Raw genomic sequence first — 17468 nt, forward strand, 5'->3', positions numbered from 1 at the left:
GAGAGACCCCATGATATTGCCACCATGTCGCTCGCGGGCGAAGCGACGCATGTTGGGTGAAATTGTCTGGATGCACCCAGTAGGGGAGAATCCTGCGACTTGGCCAGTGGCGAGTAGTTTGTTGGACTCGTCCATGAAGGTATCAACGTAGAAGCGGAGAAGCTCAGGGTCGTGTTTGGTGATAAGAACCCAATACGAGTTGTAGTTGCCACGAGGGGAGAGATTAGACATGCTCATTGTCAGATCAGACATATTGCGTATGCCCGTCTCGTCGACAACAGCGGGCAAAGCCATGAAAGGTTTCATCATGTCGGGTGGAGAGTTCTTGACGGCAACTCCGTACTCCGAATCATTTGCGAATATCCAATTGCCCTCATAAAGGCCTGTGTTTATGACGACTGATACGTGCGGGTCTTTTCTCGTTGACACAGTAGCGTATTCGTGAAAGGCGTCGAGGAGGCTATCGAGATGTTCCAGTGTCTGGGCTCTCATGCCACCCCACATGCCCTTATATGGGACCGAGTCGAGCGTAAAGGATGTCACGATGCCGAAGTTGGCGCCTCCATCACGGAGGACCTTGAATAGATCTGCGTTTCGGGTTGCGCTTGCGGTTGTGACTGTGCCGTTGGCGAGGACGAGTTCGTACGACCGGATGTTCTCCGTTCCCCAACCGTATTCATTTGATAAGAAGGATATTCCGCCTGGACTCGGTCAATATGGTCAGTCTCATGAAGACAGCGCTTTAATGCTCAACATCTGCCCACTTACCTGCCAGTAGAAAGCCACCAACACCAACATCCGCATCACGCCCTCCAATCACCGTGATCCCGAGTGGTTCAAGCGCAGTATAAACATCCACCCACCGCAACCCTGGCCCTAAGGTGACAGTATCGCGGCCCTCTGAAACCTCAATATGATCAAGCTTCACAAGATCAATGCCCAGGCCTCCGTCAACGCTCGACTCCCCGCTGAACCTACCGTGGCCTCCGCTCTTGATGGCGAAGGGACAAGATGCATATTGGGCGACGATGACGGCGAGGGATACGTCACCAGCGTTTGCAGGCTGGTAGACACATTTCTGGGAGGTCGTGGCTTGTGCCTTATCCCAATAGGTGTAACGTGCCTTCTCGTATGCTGCTGTGCTCGGGTAGTGGACTTGGCCGGGGCGGATCGTAGAAAGGAGGTCACACTATAGGGCGCTGTTAGATGAAGTAAAGAGATGATGTAGCTACGGTAGGAAGGAAGAAATCGCAGGCGAGTAACGTACCGCGACAGGACAAGAAGAGTCGGCGAAGGAAGAGAGAGGTTGGTCTGGAAATACGACCTGCTGGTCAAGGTCGGCGGCTCTGCCTGGTTGACATGACTGTGTTATCATGGCTAAGAGCCAGCCGCCGTATGACAGCTTGTTCTTCGGTGACTTGACCATTATATAGACTATCGGGATAGTACACAAGACGCGACTAGTAAGGCAGGGAGGCGCTCAGAGCGGAGTATTAATTTAGGACCCTCGGGTTTTGCTGGATCATCTAACGCCAGAACTCTGACTCCTATATACCCGTGCTGCATCACGATTTCCTCCCCTCCCGCCCTATCCCCCTGGCAATGGACATGGCGCTTAGATATGCTCCACTTCACGGCACCCTCGGGATCCAATCTCGAGCCCTGTTCGATTGGTCAAATTCTCGTAACAAAATGGAAGCGATCAGCGCTTAAATTGTATCCACTCAGCTTGACAAGCTACGACTTAGGCCAACAGGTACAGGAGACGACCCTGTGTAGTTTAGTGAGTTGGCCTATCACCCATGCATGAGGTTGTTTGGCAACGGTCCTTCTCCTGCTGTCTTCCGAGCTCTATTGAGGAATCTCAAGTTGGAGCCAGATAGCGCGAGTTCTCATGAAGATGGTATGGAAAGTGAGAATATGGGCTGGTTTGGCTCCTCAAATATCGAGCCATACTCATCTCGGCATCACCATCTCCCTGTTCACAGTATGAGACCAAGGTGCATGGCGAGCTTCGACGCCCTCATTAACCCATAAACCACCAAGTGTTGCTCCACAAAACTGCCCACATGGCTTGGCTAATTGGAACAGAAGGCACAAAATATAAAGACCGACTAATGGCCGTGGCTTTCCAGAAGCACCAGAAACTAGTACCTATAATATCACCCATTCCCTAACCAAAGCAATATGCCTCGCTCTCTCCAACAGTCTTCGATATTCCATCTAGTCCAAACACATCATCAGGGGCATCCCAAATGCCCTTCAGTAGCTCTATCCCTCTGGACACAATCCCCATCGGGGGACTAAACTTTCCCAGGTTCGCCAGAAGCCTCTGCCTCTGCTTTGGAGACTGCGTGTACGACCCAATAATAACCGTCGGCCACCAGGTGGTGTTCTCCCAGGTTGTCCCTGCCACCCGATCGATCATATCGAGCGACTCCTCAACGATTGGCTGCGTCGCCACAACGAGACGGTCATGATCCTCCTTATGCCGTAGGTATGCCGAGTAGAGGAACAGCAAGAGGGAGTTTTGTATGATATAAGCTGATGCAACCATAGGTGACATGTCCGTATTACGAGCTGTCTCGACCTCCTCGCGCGCAGCTCTCTCCTCTGGTCCCTGGAAACCGCCTAGAGCGTTGAACCATGTCTCTGTATGCTTATAATGCATCTCACACGGCTCCTGAAGCGGCTCCCACGACGAGATGCGACGCAATAGCCTCGTAAACTCCGCCGCACACCCGAGATCCCTCCCCGTCGAAATCTCTAGTTCCCGCGTCGAATAGAACTTGTGGAGAGCGGGAATCATCTCGTAGAGATCGGCAGCGCACCCGAAATACGCCCCAAATGTCTCGTAACTCTTGAGCAGCGTGAATCGGCCCTCGTGGATTAGCTTGACCAGCTCGATCGAGTCGTTGCCGCTCCGGTCGCCCGGTCGAGGGAAGCGCAGACTGGAGAGAAACTGGAAGTGAGCTGTGTGTTCGAGGAGGTGAGCCACGAGTTCCATTTGGCTGTCTGTGTGTTTGGATTCGAGGACGCGAGCGACGGGGTAGCTTGCTCGCAGGTGTAGCTGCAAGGTTCCGTCGAAGTTTCCGCCGAGGCACTAATTGCAGGTTAGAATGGCATCGTAGGATGTGAAGGTACAACTCATTGCAGAACTGAGATGCCGCCATGATCAGAAGAGAGGTGGCAGAATAAGATAAGCCGGGGCGAGGGGGCATGAACACTGGACAAGCTCACCTCGTGCTCGGCTAACAGGCATGTCCCAAGCATCAGGCGCAGAGTATCATCACTCATCGTCGACCCGTTACCGCCCCAGTGTTGCAGGGCTAGCTGAAGGCCGGTGATCGAACGGAGGACATACTTGGTCATCGCCTGCTCGATCCCTTGAAGCTGATTGTCCGTCACGCCAGCTGCCAAGTGAACACTGCCCACGGCGAGGACCGCGTTCATGACAAGCCTATCCGACTCTGCTAGCTGGAGTACAGTGCTCTTCCACACATTGTTGGCACCGGGCTTCTGCGACATCATTCGGTCGGTGGTGTACTCGAGATAGAAGCGAAGGACTCCTTGGGACACGGAGTCGAGGGTGGACCATGTCCCGCCAAGCGAGGCGACAAGGGGAGGATGTGATTCATCTCCCTGACACGCTCGTTTGGATGGTTGGGTTAATGAAAATGATACAGAACTGCTACTCGAGATAGATGGTGGTTTTGTGACGGTTGGTGAAGCGGAGGAAAGGGGAGACTCGAGGTCTATCACGTCCTCGATGAATGAATCCACGTCAAAGTCCAGGGAGGGTATTTCTGACGGCGGGGATGTCGATGAACCTGAAGAAGAAGGAGGAAAAGTCGGCGAGGAAGGATTCGGCGGAGCAGCCGACACTGAAGGCGTTCTCGTCTTGTTCATCTGACTCGACACCTGGGAAAGACACTGGATAGCCTCCCGCGCAGGTGTGTCGCCCTCGATGCCCAGATTGAGGCGCCATGCAAACTCCTTTGACTGCGGCCATGAGCATGGCAGACCAAGTTTCTTGCAGCTTGTGCAGATGGGTTTCTCCTCAGTGCATTTCTTGCGCCGCAGGCGACAGCAAAGGCAGCCCGTCTTAGAGCGCGCGCGCCAGGGGCGGACGTTTGTGAGCGCCGGAGGAGGCATGGCGATGCGGTCGGCGCTTCCTTTCTGGGTCGAACTGCGTGTGAACTCCGGAAGCTGAGGAGGGATGCCAGAGATCGAGTGCCCCCTCCGTTGATTCATAGCAGGCAGAATGGCAAACATTCCAATCCGAAGCCGACAAGCTTCGGTTCCCCCGCATTTCGGATGCTATCCGGGGGGGAAGGGAGGATCCGGGGCCCGCGGCTGCCTTGTCCGTGCTGCGTCTTGGTAGTGCCAATGCTCTAGCTATATCTAGCTAGATGGAGCTCAATTCGGCTTCGCTGTTGGCCCGGCATTCTGGCGATCTCAATGCAACTCTTATCGGTCATTGGGCGTTTAGATAAGAGCGTAACCGGTAGATGCCCGTCGCTTGGATGTGCCGGCTCTCTTGTCCCAGACTCCTAGGGAGGCCCGAGCATCCGCGGAGGCCGTTTGACCGTCGGTCCAACTTTGCGTGATGCTGTTGGCGAGCAACGAATACGAATTCCATTGCTCCATCTGGGGCCTTTCATGATGCTCCCCCATGGCATGCCTTGTCGGCTTTGTCGGCTTATAAGGACTGCAATAGGCACCTCCTTGCCCAACAGCCACTAGCCGCACACATTCCAAGTTTGATTCGACGTTCTCTCACCTACCATGTGCAATTATTTTCCTCCTCGGCGGATCTCGCTTGGATTTGTTGCACTCTCTCTGCTTGCTGGCTTGGGCGAATCCAGCAGTTTCTCTGACGGCTTCCAGTCCCTCCAGGATTGGATCGGAATCTCGGGCAATGCCTCAGGTGGTGTATCAGTGCCCTTAAACGCTGCTGTAAAAATGAATTGCCCTTATCTTTTGGTTCAATGGTAGATGGCTGATGCTTGTGGCATACTGCCCGCTCTTATTGCAGTGCGACTTGCTATCGACCATCCAACCAGGCGAGACCCTCCCGCCCGGAACGGCCGCCTACGAGGGTGTGAGGGCCAAGTACTGGGACCGCTCCCAACGAGACTCAAGTCCCGCTTGCATCTTCCAGCCTCGCTCTGCGGCAGAAGTATCGCTCTCACTCGTCATCCTCAGACACACCAACACCCCCTTCGCCATTAAAAGCGGTGGCCACGGACAATGGCACGGCGAGTCCTCGATAGATGGGGGCGTCACCATTGACCTTGCCCGTATTTCTCACCTTGACCTAGGCGAGGATGGTAAAGTTTTGAGCGTTGGCCCTGGCAATCGATGGGTCGATGTGTACACTGCCCTTGAGCCTCTTGGCTTGACCGTGATTGGAGGCCGCTCCGCATACGTAGGAGTTGGGGGGTTTCTCCAAGGAGGTAAGTTACGGAAATCCAATGCCTGATGATATGTCTATGCTGAATTTGAGTCAAAATCAGGTGGTATTTCCTTCCACTCGAACAAATACGGATGGGGTCTGGACAATATCAAGGAGTTCCAGGTTGTCCTCGGCAATGGCACGATTACAACTGCTAGTTCAACACAAAATCCTAAGCTTTACAAAGCGTTGCGAGGCGGAGGCGCTAACTTTGGCATTGTCACCTCCTTCGTGCTCGATACATACCCCTACACGGGCGGTTGGGGAGGGCAATGGGCGACCACGCTTGACCAAGAAGACGCCGTCATCGACGCCCTCCTACACTACGGCGAAAACGTAAAAAATGATCCTAACCCTTCCTTCCTACCCGCTCTTCACTTCTACGAGGGCCAATGGGTTTGGGTCGGTGACTTGTTCTACTGCGACGGGGTCACCACGCGGCCTTCGGTATTCGACAAGCTCTACGAGATCCCGTCGATCTTTGAGACAGCTGGGCCAAAAAGCCTATCCAAAAAGACTTGGGAAATGGCCCAGTCATACCCAGAGGCCGAATACAACACCATGTGGGTGTTCTGCACCAAAGTGGACAAGCGGCTCATCAAGCTCTATTCTGCTGCGTGGCAGCGCGAAGGCAACAAGTTGATTGACATAGACGGCATCAGAATGACCGCAGTCGTCCAGCTTATCACCTCCCAGACGGCATCTTTCTTCAGACGACGAGGCGGGAATGGGCTCGGTATGCCTGACAATGAACCATTCCTCATGTTCAATATCGAACCACATTGGAAAGATGCCGGGCAGAGCTGGCGCGTGTACCGTGCCATGAAGACTGTTGCTGATGAGGTCAATGCCGAAGCTGAACGCCTTGGACTCGTCTTTGATTACATATACATCAATTACGCCAGCCAGTTTCAGAATGGGTTTGGTAAATCCGCCGATGGGGCTCCAGTTGCTGCTGGGAAGTTTTTGGAGGAAGTGTCACGGGAGTATGATCCCGATCGGGTATTTCAGAAGCTAAGAGGTGCTGGGTTCAAGCTTGACGGTGCGCACGTCTCCCGGGTTCCGTGATGTATGAAATCAGACTTTAGAGCTCGCACTATGAAGATACAGTAGTGTGGATGCTACACATTGGATACATAGTAGATGCTTGCCTTGTATAGGAACAACTTCTCCCATGCATCTTGTTAATACGTTGATATGCTCATGGACCCTCTTCCTTCCTGTCATGATTGGCATGCTAAGAGGAGACCTACAATGCAAGATGGGCGCGAGAAAGTAGTTGGGCTGCCCCCCTTGTGCTTGAACGATGCGGTACTAGCAGCTTAGAAAATGAGGACCAAGGTCAACTACCGGGACAGGCCATGACGTCAAAGATCTATAAGGAAAGGAAGATTGGACAAAAAGAAAAAAAAATAGTCTGTATTATCATAGAAACACACTTGCCCGTGAAGAAGCAAGAAGCAGTTTCTGCAGTTCCACTCTATTCCACTTTGATGCCCTTCTGTCGAATAATTGTCTCAAGCTTGGATAGCCCAAACTTCTTGTAGGCCATATTATCTAGCAACCACTCCCCGAAGAGCAGCCGGGAGAGCCAGATCTGGGTCGTCATCCCTCCAGCCCAAAACCACTTGGCTGCTCCTCCAATCCAGCCCCCAAGCCATCCCTCTCCCTTGACAGCTTCATCAACCAGTTTCTTGGCATAGTCCCCAGTTTCTACCGTCGCATTGTTCTGGGAAAATAGCAGACGCCGCGCATAGTCCTCTTTGATGGGGAGGTAGATAGAATCAGGAGGTAACGAGCGATGAGCCTTGGCAATCTGGCTTTTCACAGTTCCGGTCAGAGACACCAGAACCCTGACCCCGAAAGGCCGCAGCTCCTGGCGCAAGGTGCGGCTGTATGAGTTCAGCGCACCTTTGGTTGCGCAGTAGACGGACCCGAATACGTAGGGCGAGAGGGAGGACAAGCTGCTGATCATGATGATGAGGCCACGGGCCTTGATAAGCAGAGGCGCAAAAGCTTGAACCATAGCCATGATGCCGAATACATTGACCTCGAACGTTTGTCGGACCTCATCCATGTTGATATCGGTGGCTGCGACGGTATGGGTGAGTCCGCTAGAGCAACCATTAAGAGACGTAATCAAGTGTTGAATAGCTGCATAGCACTCACGCATTATTTACAAGGATATCCAGATATCCGTCGGTGAGCTCTTGGACTTCTTTCTTGCAGGCAGCTATGCTTTCGGCCGAGCTCACATCCAAGGGGACAACAGACATGCCCGCATCTCGCAGGCTACCCAACAGATGCGAGCGCCGAGCTGTAGCGATGACATGAAAACCTAGGGCACAGTCAGTAAGTAACGAGTGCTGATGAATGATCTGTGATCGAAGACAAAATGGCATCAGCCCTTGCCTCTTGAATGAAACTCATTACACAACGCCTCGCCGATACCACCCGGCGTGCAGCTGTATGCTAATTAGCTTCGGACTCATCCTTTGTTAGCAGAAAGATATGATGCAGCAAAGCTCACCCGGTGATGAGAACGGTTTTCTTTCTCCCCTTATCAGCCATTATGATGCAAGTGATTGGGTATTCACTGGTTACGATCCAACACAAGGCGAACCGGCTCAGATAGCACTCTTATTAGATTTTCAGCTCTGCCTGTCATTGTTTAGCCGGCCTTTCTGGCCCATATTGTATGAGAAACCCGGCCGGCCTCGTCGATTCGGTGGGCTCCGCGGGTTCCGGGCCCCGACCTCGGTCTGCGACCGTTGGGATCGGCCGCGCTTAGATTGAGGCTCGGAGCACGGGCGGCCTGCTGCATTTATAATCGGAAACTTCCAAGCGCCAAGTATTTTCCCGGCGCTTATCATTCGGCCTTGCGGGAGACAATACAGAAATCCACGATACGTAGGATGAGTCGATGTTCGGTGAAGTCTGGTGGGAGATAGACATACATGCCCAAGGCGTCTCACGTCAGGGAGTACAGGCAACAGAACATGGCCCGGAGCACAGAGGAGATTTTTGTGTCTAGGTAATAGAATCCTGCTTTATGAGACGTCCGGGATGACAATGCTGTGGCGACGGAGGTGGGAAGAGCCTTAGTGATAAAAGTATGAAGATGGAAATTGAAGAGGAAAGAATCAATATACACTATTTCATACTATTTTTGCATGTATTTGGGTTAGGAGTTTTATGCCACACACTGAAAGCATATTGAATTGCAAGACTGACTACATGTATCAAGCTAAACACCCTTGATCTCGATCCCCCTGAGCCCTCCACTCGCCCTCCAGTTGTCCAAATAACGAATATAGTCATTGACCCCTTTGGCCCAAATTGAACCCTTCGCCATCTTGATTTGATCCTCCGGACTCGTCACATTTGTCAATTCTCCTTCTCTGGTAGTGTAGCTCGGGGTACAGATCGACAGCCCTGCCAACGCATACGCGCCCTGCACAATCTTGAGAACCCACTCTGCCTCGCCCTTAGCCGTCGGCTCGATGAGGACCTTCTTCTTGCCCTGGGCAGCTTGCTGCCTAAATGCCTCAGATATAACATATGCCGCGTGCTGCGCCGCAATGTCTATGATATGGACGATATTAACTGTACCACCAGACTGCGTCGAGCTGGGCAGGATTAGGTTAGGGAAGCTTCTAGTGAAGACGCCGTGGAGGGTTCCGATGCCCTCGCTCCATTTCTGGTCCAGGTCGAGCCCACCGCGGCCCTTAACAGTGATATTGGCGCGGTATGCTGGGCTACCAGCAGTCCAAGGCTCAAACCCCGTTCCGAGAATGAGAACATCCACGTCAAACTCCTTGCCTCCAGCGATAAGGCCAGTTGGAGTACACCTCTCCACACCTTTGCCGTCCGTATCGATAAGTTCGACGTTTGGGTTATTAAAAGCCTGGAGATACTCGTCGTGGAAGCAGGGCCGCTTACACCAGCCAGGGTACCAAGGCTTCAACGCCTCCGCAACGGTGGGATCCTTCACCAGAGAAGACACCCGACCGCGAATAGCCTCAGAGCGGGGAAAATCGAGTGCAAGAAGGGAGCCCACGTAGCCTTCCACCGTCTTGGCTGTGAGGCCGTCTGCACCCGGGCCACCAACAATGCCCGAGAAGGAAAGGAAGCAGGTCCAGCTATCGCTGACGAGATCCTCTTTGACATCTGGGTCGTTAGAGAGTCGAGCGGACATATTCTCACGACGCCTTCGTTGCCAGCCCTTCTCGGCCGTGTCCTTGGCCCACTCCTCAGAATCGATGGGTCGTTGGCCTCGTTCAGCCACGGACGCTGGAGTTCGTTAGATAACGTAGAGCTTTTTGGCCCACTTGGCCAGCTGAGGGACGACTTGGATGCCCGTGGCACCTGTGCCGAGGAATGCGACTTTCTTATCCTTAATGTTGGAAAGAGTCTGGTCCTCCGGCGAGCCACCCGTGTAGTTATAGTCCCAGCGGGCGGTATGAAAGACATGGCCGCCAAAGTCGATCAGGCCTGGGAAGCCAGGAAGTTTGGGGCGTGTCAGAATTCCAGAGACCATAATGTAGAAGTCACTGTGGATTGTGAGGGTTTCAGTCTGGCCGCCAGAGGTCCTCGAGATGGTATGGACCCAATTGGAAGAGGTCTCATCCCAGGTGGAATCTTGAACGGTGGATTGCCATAGACCCTGACCTTGAAGATTCCACTTCGAGGCGACAAGCTCCGCATACTCCTTTAGCTCGGGCCCGTAGGCGTAGCGATGCTTGGGAACGTATCCAGTCTCCTCAAGTAGAGGTAGATAACTGGCGCTCTCGACGTCGCACATGAGCCCAAGATACCGGTTCCAGTACCACACGCCGCCGAAACCACCTGCGGCATCGACAAAGACAAAGTCTTCTCCATTGAAGACCCCGGTCTGGATGAGACGGACCGCAAAAGTGAGGGCTCCGTATCCCGCTCCAAGGATCACAACTTTGGCATGGCCCCCGTCTGCAACAGGAGGTAGTGGCTGTGTCCTTTTCTTGTTATCTAGCTCAATCCACGGGTCGATCCCGTAGTGCTTGAACTTGTCCGACTTGCCAGGGTCGATGTACTGGGCTAGGCCATCAGGGCGTTGTCTTTTTTGCCGTTCCAGCTCGTACTTGGCTAGGGTTTGGACAAAGGTGTCCTCCGCCGCTTGGCCGTTGGCGTCGATTGTCATGGTGAATAGTATATGCCAGTATAGTTTTGTATAAGCTGGATCAAGAAGGACAATATTGGCTGAGTTGAAAAAGACAAGAGAATGGACGGCTGCCGAAGCATCTTAAATGAATGAGACCGGCCATCACAGTTACTCATTCATTCTCAGCCGCCACCTCCTACCGGGCTCCGCGGACATCGTGGATATCTCTTCCCAATGCCATGTAGAGCTATCCGTAACATGGAGATCCCGAGCGCTTAGATCCATCGTGACGCCTCCAGGCTAATTCTTGACATGATAACCATGTCCCGACACGATGTGGGCTCAACTCTAACCAGTTAAGCGTTCAGATGCTCTAGGATAGACCTCAGCGCCTAGATCCAATGCGGACCTAGGCGCTGGCATCCTCTTGATTTTGGTCTGTCGCCCACGTCGTGCTCCGCGCTTAGTTCGGCCCCTCCCCCGCAACACGCTGTCCGTTTAGCCGCACTAACGCATCATGATGATACGAGTTCTTCCCAGATCAAGTCCCTCTCTCAGGGGCCCCTGGAGATACCCCGCACAACGGGTCATCGGCTCTCCTCTTCATCGCTAGCCTGCCTCGGCTCGGAAGACAAGGGCAACCAGTAACAAGCGTCTCTGTTCTTCTGGGAGATGGTTCCACGACGCTCTGAAAGCCGAATAGCCCTACTAGGCCGCGGTTGCCTGTGATACTATGCAGACGATAAAAGATGTCCCTGGCTTCGACCTGAAGCTCCACTAGGCCATACCCCAGTCTCTTAACTGTCCGCATACGAACCTCGCTATCCTTAATCTTGTCTTGCAGATTCGTAGTTCATACTCTCTTCAGCATGCCCGAGATCGAAAACGGAAATGGCGCCGACAACATTGACGCCGTGGCGATGGGCTCCAGGGCCGGAGTCCAATTGATGCCCTCGTTTGATGATCCTCACAAAGAGCGCGCTTATCTCAAGGGCAGGCTTGCACTTGCATTCCGTATATTCGCCCAAAAGGGGTTTGATGAGGGGTACGTGCTGGCTATGAATTGACCCCAGCTCTTCTCTATTGTTATTGCCCATGCTGATCCTGGTCCATCCGTCCAGTGTAGCTGGCCACATCACCATCAGAGTATGCACCCACTAGATTCCCAAGAAGAGGCCTACGTACTAACCACCCCGAAGGATCCTGTAGAGCCTTCCACATTTTGGGTCAACCCCTTTGGAGTTGCATGGCCCACGCTGAAGGCTTCAGACCTTATCCGCGTTAATGGCGAAGGCAAGGTCATTGAGGGCGGTCCAGTAAAGCTCTTGAACAAAGCCGGTTAGTCTTCCTCCTAGCGTTCTTGGTCGATTTGCTTCAAATCTCCTCGGATTCGTAGAGAGTCCTCCATCTCACACGGCATAGCATACATGATTCATCATGCTGTCCACGAGGCCCGCCCAGACGTCAACTGCGTCGCTCACTCGCACTCCGTCTACGGCAGAGCCTTCTCGACCCTAGGCCGACCACTCGATATCATCACCCAGGATGCCTGCGCATTCTACAATGACATCGTCCACTACAAGTCATTTGGAGGCATCGTCCTTGAAGCCGAAGAGGGCGCCAACATCGCCAAAAGCCTAGGAAATAAGAAGGCTGCTATCTTAGCAAATCATGGCCTGCTTACCTGCGGCAAGACGGTCGAGAGCACCGTATTTTGGTTCATGAGCCTGGAAACGTGCTGCCGCGTTCAGCTTCTTGCCGACGCTGCCGCTGCTGGTAGAGGAGAGCAGGTTGTCAAGGTGAACGATCAAGAGGCAGAGTACACCTACAAAACGGTTGGCACGGAGCTTGCCGGCTGGTTTTCTGCAAAGCCGACCTTCTTTGCGATAGAGAGGGAGAGCAAGGGGGATCATTTGGAATGAGGCGTTGTTGGCGTGTAAGGGACTGCTGCTTGTTAAATGGTCAGTTGAGACGTTTGGCTTTCTGAAAGCCTAAAACGGAATATCTTAAACAACCTGATAACACTAATGGATCAAATTTGACGTCTTAGCCCTGACCTTTTCGCAACGTTCTCTAGAATCAGAAGGGAAGCCCTTCTAATAGAAACTAATGCCAGTCGTCTATATAGGTATTAGAGGACCATCAGTAGAAGGTCGAGAAAACAGGACTCAAGAAACAAGCGATCGAAAAGTTAAGCATTTACTCTTTGAACCTTTGAGAGGCATAGGGTGCCCCATAACATGAAAGAAAACGTCGCAAAGCAATCAGCGTTTTTAAGACGTCCTATGGCCAAGTTGCCGATGTATCTGAAACCAGCTAATTGGTGTATATAGCATGCCCTATCGTACCAAGTTTTGGTCTTGCTACTGTTTCTTTTCCATTACTGAAGCAGTATTGTTAGCAAATATATCATTGTCGTGTTGTGTCGGAGAATCAAGCAATCGTCAATGATAGCTCGTATATCCAGCCTAAACCCAGGGAATCGATGAAGGCGACTACACCCTTATCATGATGGCCTGATGCCATACGCGCTAAACTGTGTCAATAGTTCTTGAAATATCTGCTTCAATGTTCTTACTGCGATGGTTCTGCAGAAACCCCTCTTCAAGCATCGAGCCGTTCATTCAGTCAAAGCCTCCTCATGATTCGGGGCCTCAACGGCGAGAATTATTTAAGTGTGTTGTCCATCATCATGCTATCCAAAGACTGACCATTTTTCGCAGAAAGCATGGGCTATCAGTGGATGAGAGGCGGAGACAAGTTCCGAAGCTGATCCAGCCAATGTGGAGAAATTGTTGGCCCACTGCCGCGTCGCTCACAAGACAAGACAAATTAAACTCGTGCTGTCATGGGAACGTTTCAAGAAGCAGAATTGCCTAGCCAAGATCATGCAGAAGAGGGGAGTCTTGTACCTCGGCGTCTTCGTCGTTAAGGGGCTCTGGCGTCTATTTGTGTAATCTGAAGAAGAGCATTGGCGAAGTGTCAAAGGTTGAACCGGAGCCCCCTGTGTCTTCTTGTAATATTAGGAATCACGTCCTCTCTCAGGCAGAACATTGCGCAGCTGTTTCATTGCTAGGAGTCATATGCGCGTGTTACTAACACGACGTCTTCGAATAAGCAGTGCTGCTTAAAGAGTGGCCTAAGCCTTGTCAAGGTAGATCATATTACGTGAATTGGATTAGACCATATTACTAGAGTGACCTTCTTAGCATATGTATTTCAGACAAACCACCTTTACGTTATGATGAGCAGAGTTCCTGCTGTCATGGATGCCATTGGTCGTTAAGCAACGGCTGGCCTGAATTGCCACATGAAAGCCATGGAATTCATAACACAGGGTCTGATATCTATAGAATCCTTTTCATTCATAAGGCCAGAATCTAAAAACACCCCCTCGCCGGGTGAAGGGGTCATTGGCCCAAATGAACAGATTCGGCAAGCCGTCAAATAGGGAAGAGCAGGAAGATCTTCCATAACTCAAGACCCCTCATTGCTTCGTATCATATACGATGCCCAAGGCCTCTCATCGTGAGTAAAACCACTGTTTCCAGATCGAACTATGACTTATATTTGGCTCGACGACTCAGTGACGCCGATATGTCCGAGTGAAGATGCCAACCCTGAGTCCAAGTCTCTCATCAAGTCTCCCCATAACAGGGTAGAAGGCGTTTCTCCCGCCCAGGATGGATCGTCAGGTAGGTTGTCCAGCTCGATATTGGCCAACACCTCTTCCCCAATACTCATAACATTGTAGGTGCTCGGGACAGGGGGTTCGTCGACAGTCTCTGGGCTGGTCTGTTGGTCAGCAGGCGTGTTTGCGGGCGTGACTATCCCCAGTCGAGCGCAAAACGCCTGGACAATGTCCAGGCATTTCGTCTTGAGGTTTTGAGCCAGCTGCACCATGTCCCTGGAGCCAGCTCTCTCGAACACTCCTGCAGCCCGAGTGAGTGCCTTACGTGCTGAGGGAGACAGTGGGCAAATGGGATATCCACAGGCGAAGCCAGCCAGGGCAAAAGTTGCCGTTCGTTGCCAGTCGATAACCTGGTACCAGCCCGAAAGGATCTCTGAGTCGTTCAGCACCTGGTGCAACATGTTGGTCACCATAATGGCAGAGTTAACGCAGGTCATGCAGTGGTTGTCGCTAGAGAACGTGCCAAGGGCCGGTGTCGGCAGAAATGAGTTGAAGGTCCTGGTGAGCATCATGATCAGTGTGTGATAGTCGAGTTCGAGGATCAGGCGCTGTCTCTGTAGCCAAAGAGGCTCTGTCTGACTCAGGTTCAACGCGGAACGGTCAACAGAGAATGGGACTCCCTGTACTCGTGGTGTTTTGAGTGCTTCTGGAAGTTCTTGGATCCATACTTTAAGTCGTTTGAGCTGTTGCGAGAGATACTGGGCGCACTTCTCGCGTGATGAAGGATGTTGATAAAAGTCTGGAGAGTCTATGTCTTCCAAGACGTCCTCGGACACGGCCACCAACTCGGTTTGGATCTCACGAACTATCTGGAAGAGTCGTTGCCTTTCGTACTGGAAGCGGAGCCAGTTGACGTCTGCGAGGGTAAATGTTGGCCCGGTAAGCTGTGCAACCTGGTCTGGTTCTGGCTGCGACATGCTGTATACCTGGGAGTCCTGGATCGCGAATGGACGGCCCAGATACAATGAGAGCTGTGTATCGAGGGTGATCAAACACGTCCAGATTCTCGAGTCTGGCGTCAATAATCTTGGCTCGCCCTCAGACATCTCGTCACGGTCATGCCCGAATTGAAGACCCAGCGATTCTGCAGCTCTGATCGCTGACCCGGTCACCATGGAGGCTGAATTAACTTGGCCGAGGGCGAGGAGGTAGATGGCGCTCAAGAAGTAACACTGAACTGTGCTCAAGGATGGGACTTCGAGATCCTGACTAAGAAGTTGCTGAGTTTGGAGGTAGAAGCCGTATCCTGGTTGATCAGGAAGAGACACAGCGTCCGATGCCGTGTAAGAGGAGCCGAAGTGAACGCACAGCGCGATAACGATGTCCACCAAGGGACAGGGCTTTCTTCCCGTTGAGCTATGCCAGAGAGTATCATAGTGACGCCGAAAATCGGCCTCGTCTAACACAGGATAGACGGCGTGATAACCCTGCCAGTAAAGGTCGAGTAAGGCGTCCTGCTGCTCGCGTTGCAGCTGACTGGAGGTTCTTATGTGAGATGGGGAGGGTGAGAATTTTGGAGCAGAGAGAAAGTTGGACTTAAAGTCCATCTTGGTGAATGTTGATAACCGATGGGTGAAGTAGACGAGCGATGAAGGGCCATAGTAAATTCCGTTCATCCGTGTCCCCTTCCATCTCGGGGAGCGTCTGCGTTTGGAAACTCTCTTGACACTGGACGGTGACGGCTCCATCAACTTTGTCTCAAGTTCTCGGACCTGACTCCTCAGCCGCTGGACCTCCCTGCACGCTTATCAGCCATATGTGAGCATGATATGGGGCTTCAACTTACCGAGTCGCGGCCGCAACGCTCTTGAAGTCATCACGACCGGAATTGACGCATTCTCGCTTCACTTGCTTGCAATTGCGACACGGGCGCACCGAGTCACACTTTACCCGAGTCAAGCGACACCAGTCACACGCACGGGAGACCTGAGCTCTCTTTGTGCGGGGTTGGGATGGCGGAGACGGAGGTTTTTCGCTCGAGAGCGAATTTGGCGTCGTGATGTCGAATGTGGTGAACATTGAGCGAAGGGTAAAGAAGGTACGACGCAAGATATAAGGATGAGGGGCCCAAGAATGAAGTCTTTGACGATGGTTGACTTGTGTGTCCGTCCGTGGAGATGGATGATGCAGACTGTCCGCCCAACTCCCAGACGTGAGCTCAATGGCCTGTTAGCGTCATGCCCCATATTTGTCAGCTTCCTCGTCTCGGGGCGTGGCAAACACCATGATACAGCGACAAACAATCTTGAACCAGCTGGAAAAGTAGACACTGAGTGTCTAAAAGCTGGGAATCATGTTGTTAATGAATCCCAAATCTAGATTCATCATCTTGAGCCCGTATTCCTCATGATCTCCCGATACCCTTTAACTGCCAAGACTGAGTTGCCTACCGACAATCACGGCCAATCATGCCCTTTTCTGTTTCTGGATTGGGAAATCGGAGATGCTCCGAAAACTCCTTGCGGAAGGGCCCCACCCTTGAATTGTCAATGCTGTGTCTCCCATTGAGCGGTTGTGGTTCTTGCGTGTCTTTGTCAAGGCCCAATGCCGGAAAGACATATCGTAGATATGTTTGGGAGGTAAGACTCTGCTCACTAGGGTCTGGGCGTCGTTTGCAGGCTGTTCAAGTCCGGGCTCGGGGGTACCCTAGCTTGTTTGCCTTTCTTGTGATGTCCAGCGGGACAAACAACTCGGAATTTGCCAAAGAAGCGCATGGCCTGGACAACTGGTAGCACCCTCGCCTGTTTTGTCCTCCCTGGGGATAAGGAAATGCGGAGGGGAAGTTATTGAAAGCTGGCCCTGCCTGGGGCTGTCAGCCATTATCACGCCTTTGTCCTCATCCGACGCATCACCACTGGACACTTGATCTTGCAGAAGATGAAGATTCACTTGGCTTTCTTGATATATATTGCACACTTTGCCCTTGGGTTGAGGCCCAACGTTCCCATGTCTTGTCGCTCTTTTTCAGGAAGAATCGTACGCGGCTCAATTGTTAACTTCGACAGCCGAGCTCATAATCTGGGCACTTGGACAGAGATCAACTGGGAGAACTACCCACGAGCGTATGGAGGAGTGTCTGTCATTTAAGGTATCTCGAAACGCTGTGCTGGAAGTCAGACCGGGATCTAACATCATCCAGGCAACGACGGAGCTATCCTCTTCCAGTCCGAAGACACCGG

At 52.4% G+C, this 17468-nt stretch overlaps 5 protein-coding genes across 5 annotated transcripts; 1 reads left to right on the top strand and 4 right to left on the bottom strand.

Annotated features, from left to right (window-relative positions):
* Positions 1 to 2173: 2173 nt before the first annotated feature.
* On the bottom strand, positions 2174 to 3759 carry NCS54_00195700 (Fungal specific transcription factor domain-containing protein; the record flags this gene model as incomplete). Its single annotated transcript, XM_053147569.1, has 2 exons — positions 3241 to 3759; positions 2174 to 3103 (listed from the first exon to the last, which is right to left on the bottom strand). Exons 1-2 carry the CDS (start codon positions 3529 to 3531, stop codon positions 2174 to 2176), a joined length of 1221 nt encoding a protein of 406 aa, XP_053003544.1. The 5' UTR covers positions 3532 to 3759.
* Positions 3760 to 6938: 3179 nt separating this feature from the next.
* On the bottom strand, positions 6939 to 8029 carry NCS54_00195800 (NADPH-dependent 1-acyldihydroxyacetone phosphate reductase; the record flags this gene model as incomplete). The annotated part of the gene is made up of 4 exons (XM_053147570.1): positions 6939 to 7572; positions 7628 to 7796; positions 7892 to 7923; positions 7989 to 8029. The coding sequence occupies 4 exons, from the start codon at positions 8027 to 8029 to the stop codon at positions 6939 to 6941; spliced, it is 876 nt and encodes a 291-aa protein (XP_053003545.1).
* Positions 8030 to 8705: 676 nt separating this feature from the next.
* On the bottom strand, positions 8706 to 10637 carry NCS54_00195900 (Hypothetical protein; the record flags this gene model as incomplete). The annotated part of the gene is made up of 2 exons (XM_053147571.1): positions 8706 to 9751; positions 9827 to 10637. 2 exons carry the CDS (start codon positions 10635 to 10637, stop codon positions 8706 to 8708), a joined length of 1857 nt encoding a protein of 618 aa, XP_053003546.1.
* Positions 10638 to 11467: 830 nt separating this feature from the next.
* Positions 11468 to 12520, top strand: NCS54_00196000 (Class II aldolase adducin domain protein; the record flags this gene model as incomplete). Its single annotated transcript, XM_053147572.1, has 4 exons — positions 11468 to 11643; positions 11720 to 11744; positions 11798 to 11936; positions 12021 to 12520. 4 exons carry the CDS (start codon positions 11468 to 11470, stop codon positions 12518 to 12520), a joined length of 840 nt encoding a protein of 279 aa, XP_053003547.1.
* Positions 12521 to 14162: 1642 nt separating this feature from the next.
* On the bottom strand, positions 14163 to 15836 carry NCS54_00196100 (Fungal-trans domain-containing protein; the record flags this gene model as incomplete). Its single annotated transcript, XM_053147573.1, has 1 exon — positions 14163 to 15836. The coding sequence occupies one exon, from the start codon at positions 15834 to 15836 to the stop codon at positions 14163 to 14165; it is 1674 nt and encodes a 557-aa protein (XP_053003548.1).
* Positions 15837 to 17468: the final 1632 nt, after the last annotated feature.

Source organism: Fusarium falciforme, chromosome 2 (genome assembly GCF_026873545.1).
Source record: "Fusarium falciforme chromosome 2, complete sequence".
Taxonomy (NCBI): domain Eukaryota; kingdom Fungi; phylum Ascomycota; class Sordariomycetes; order Hypocreales; family Nectriaceae; genus Fusarium; species Fusarium falciforme.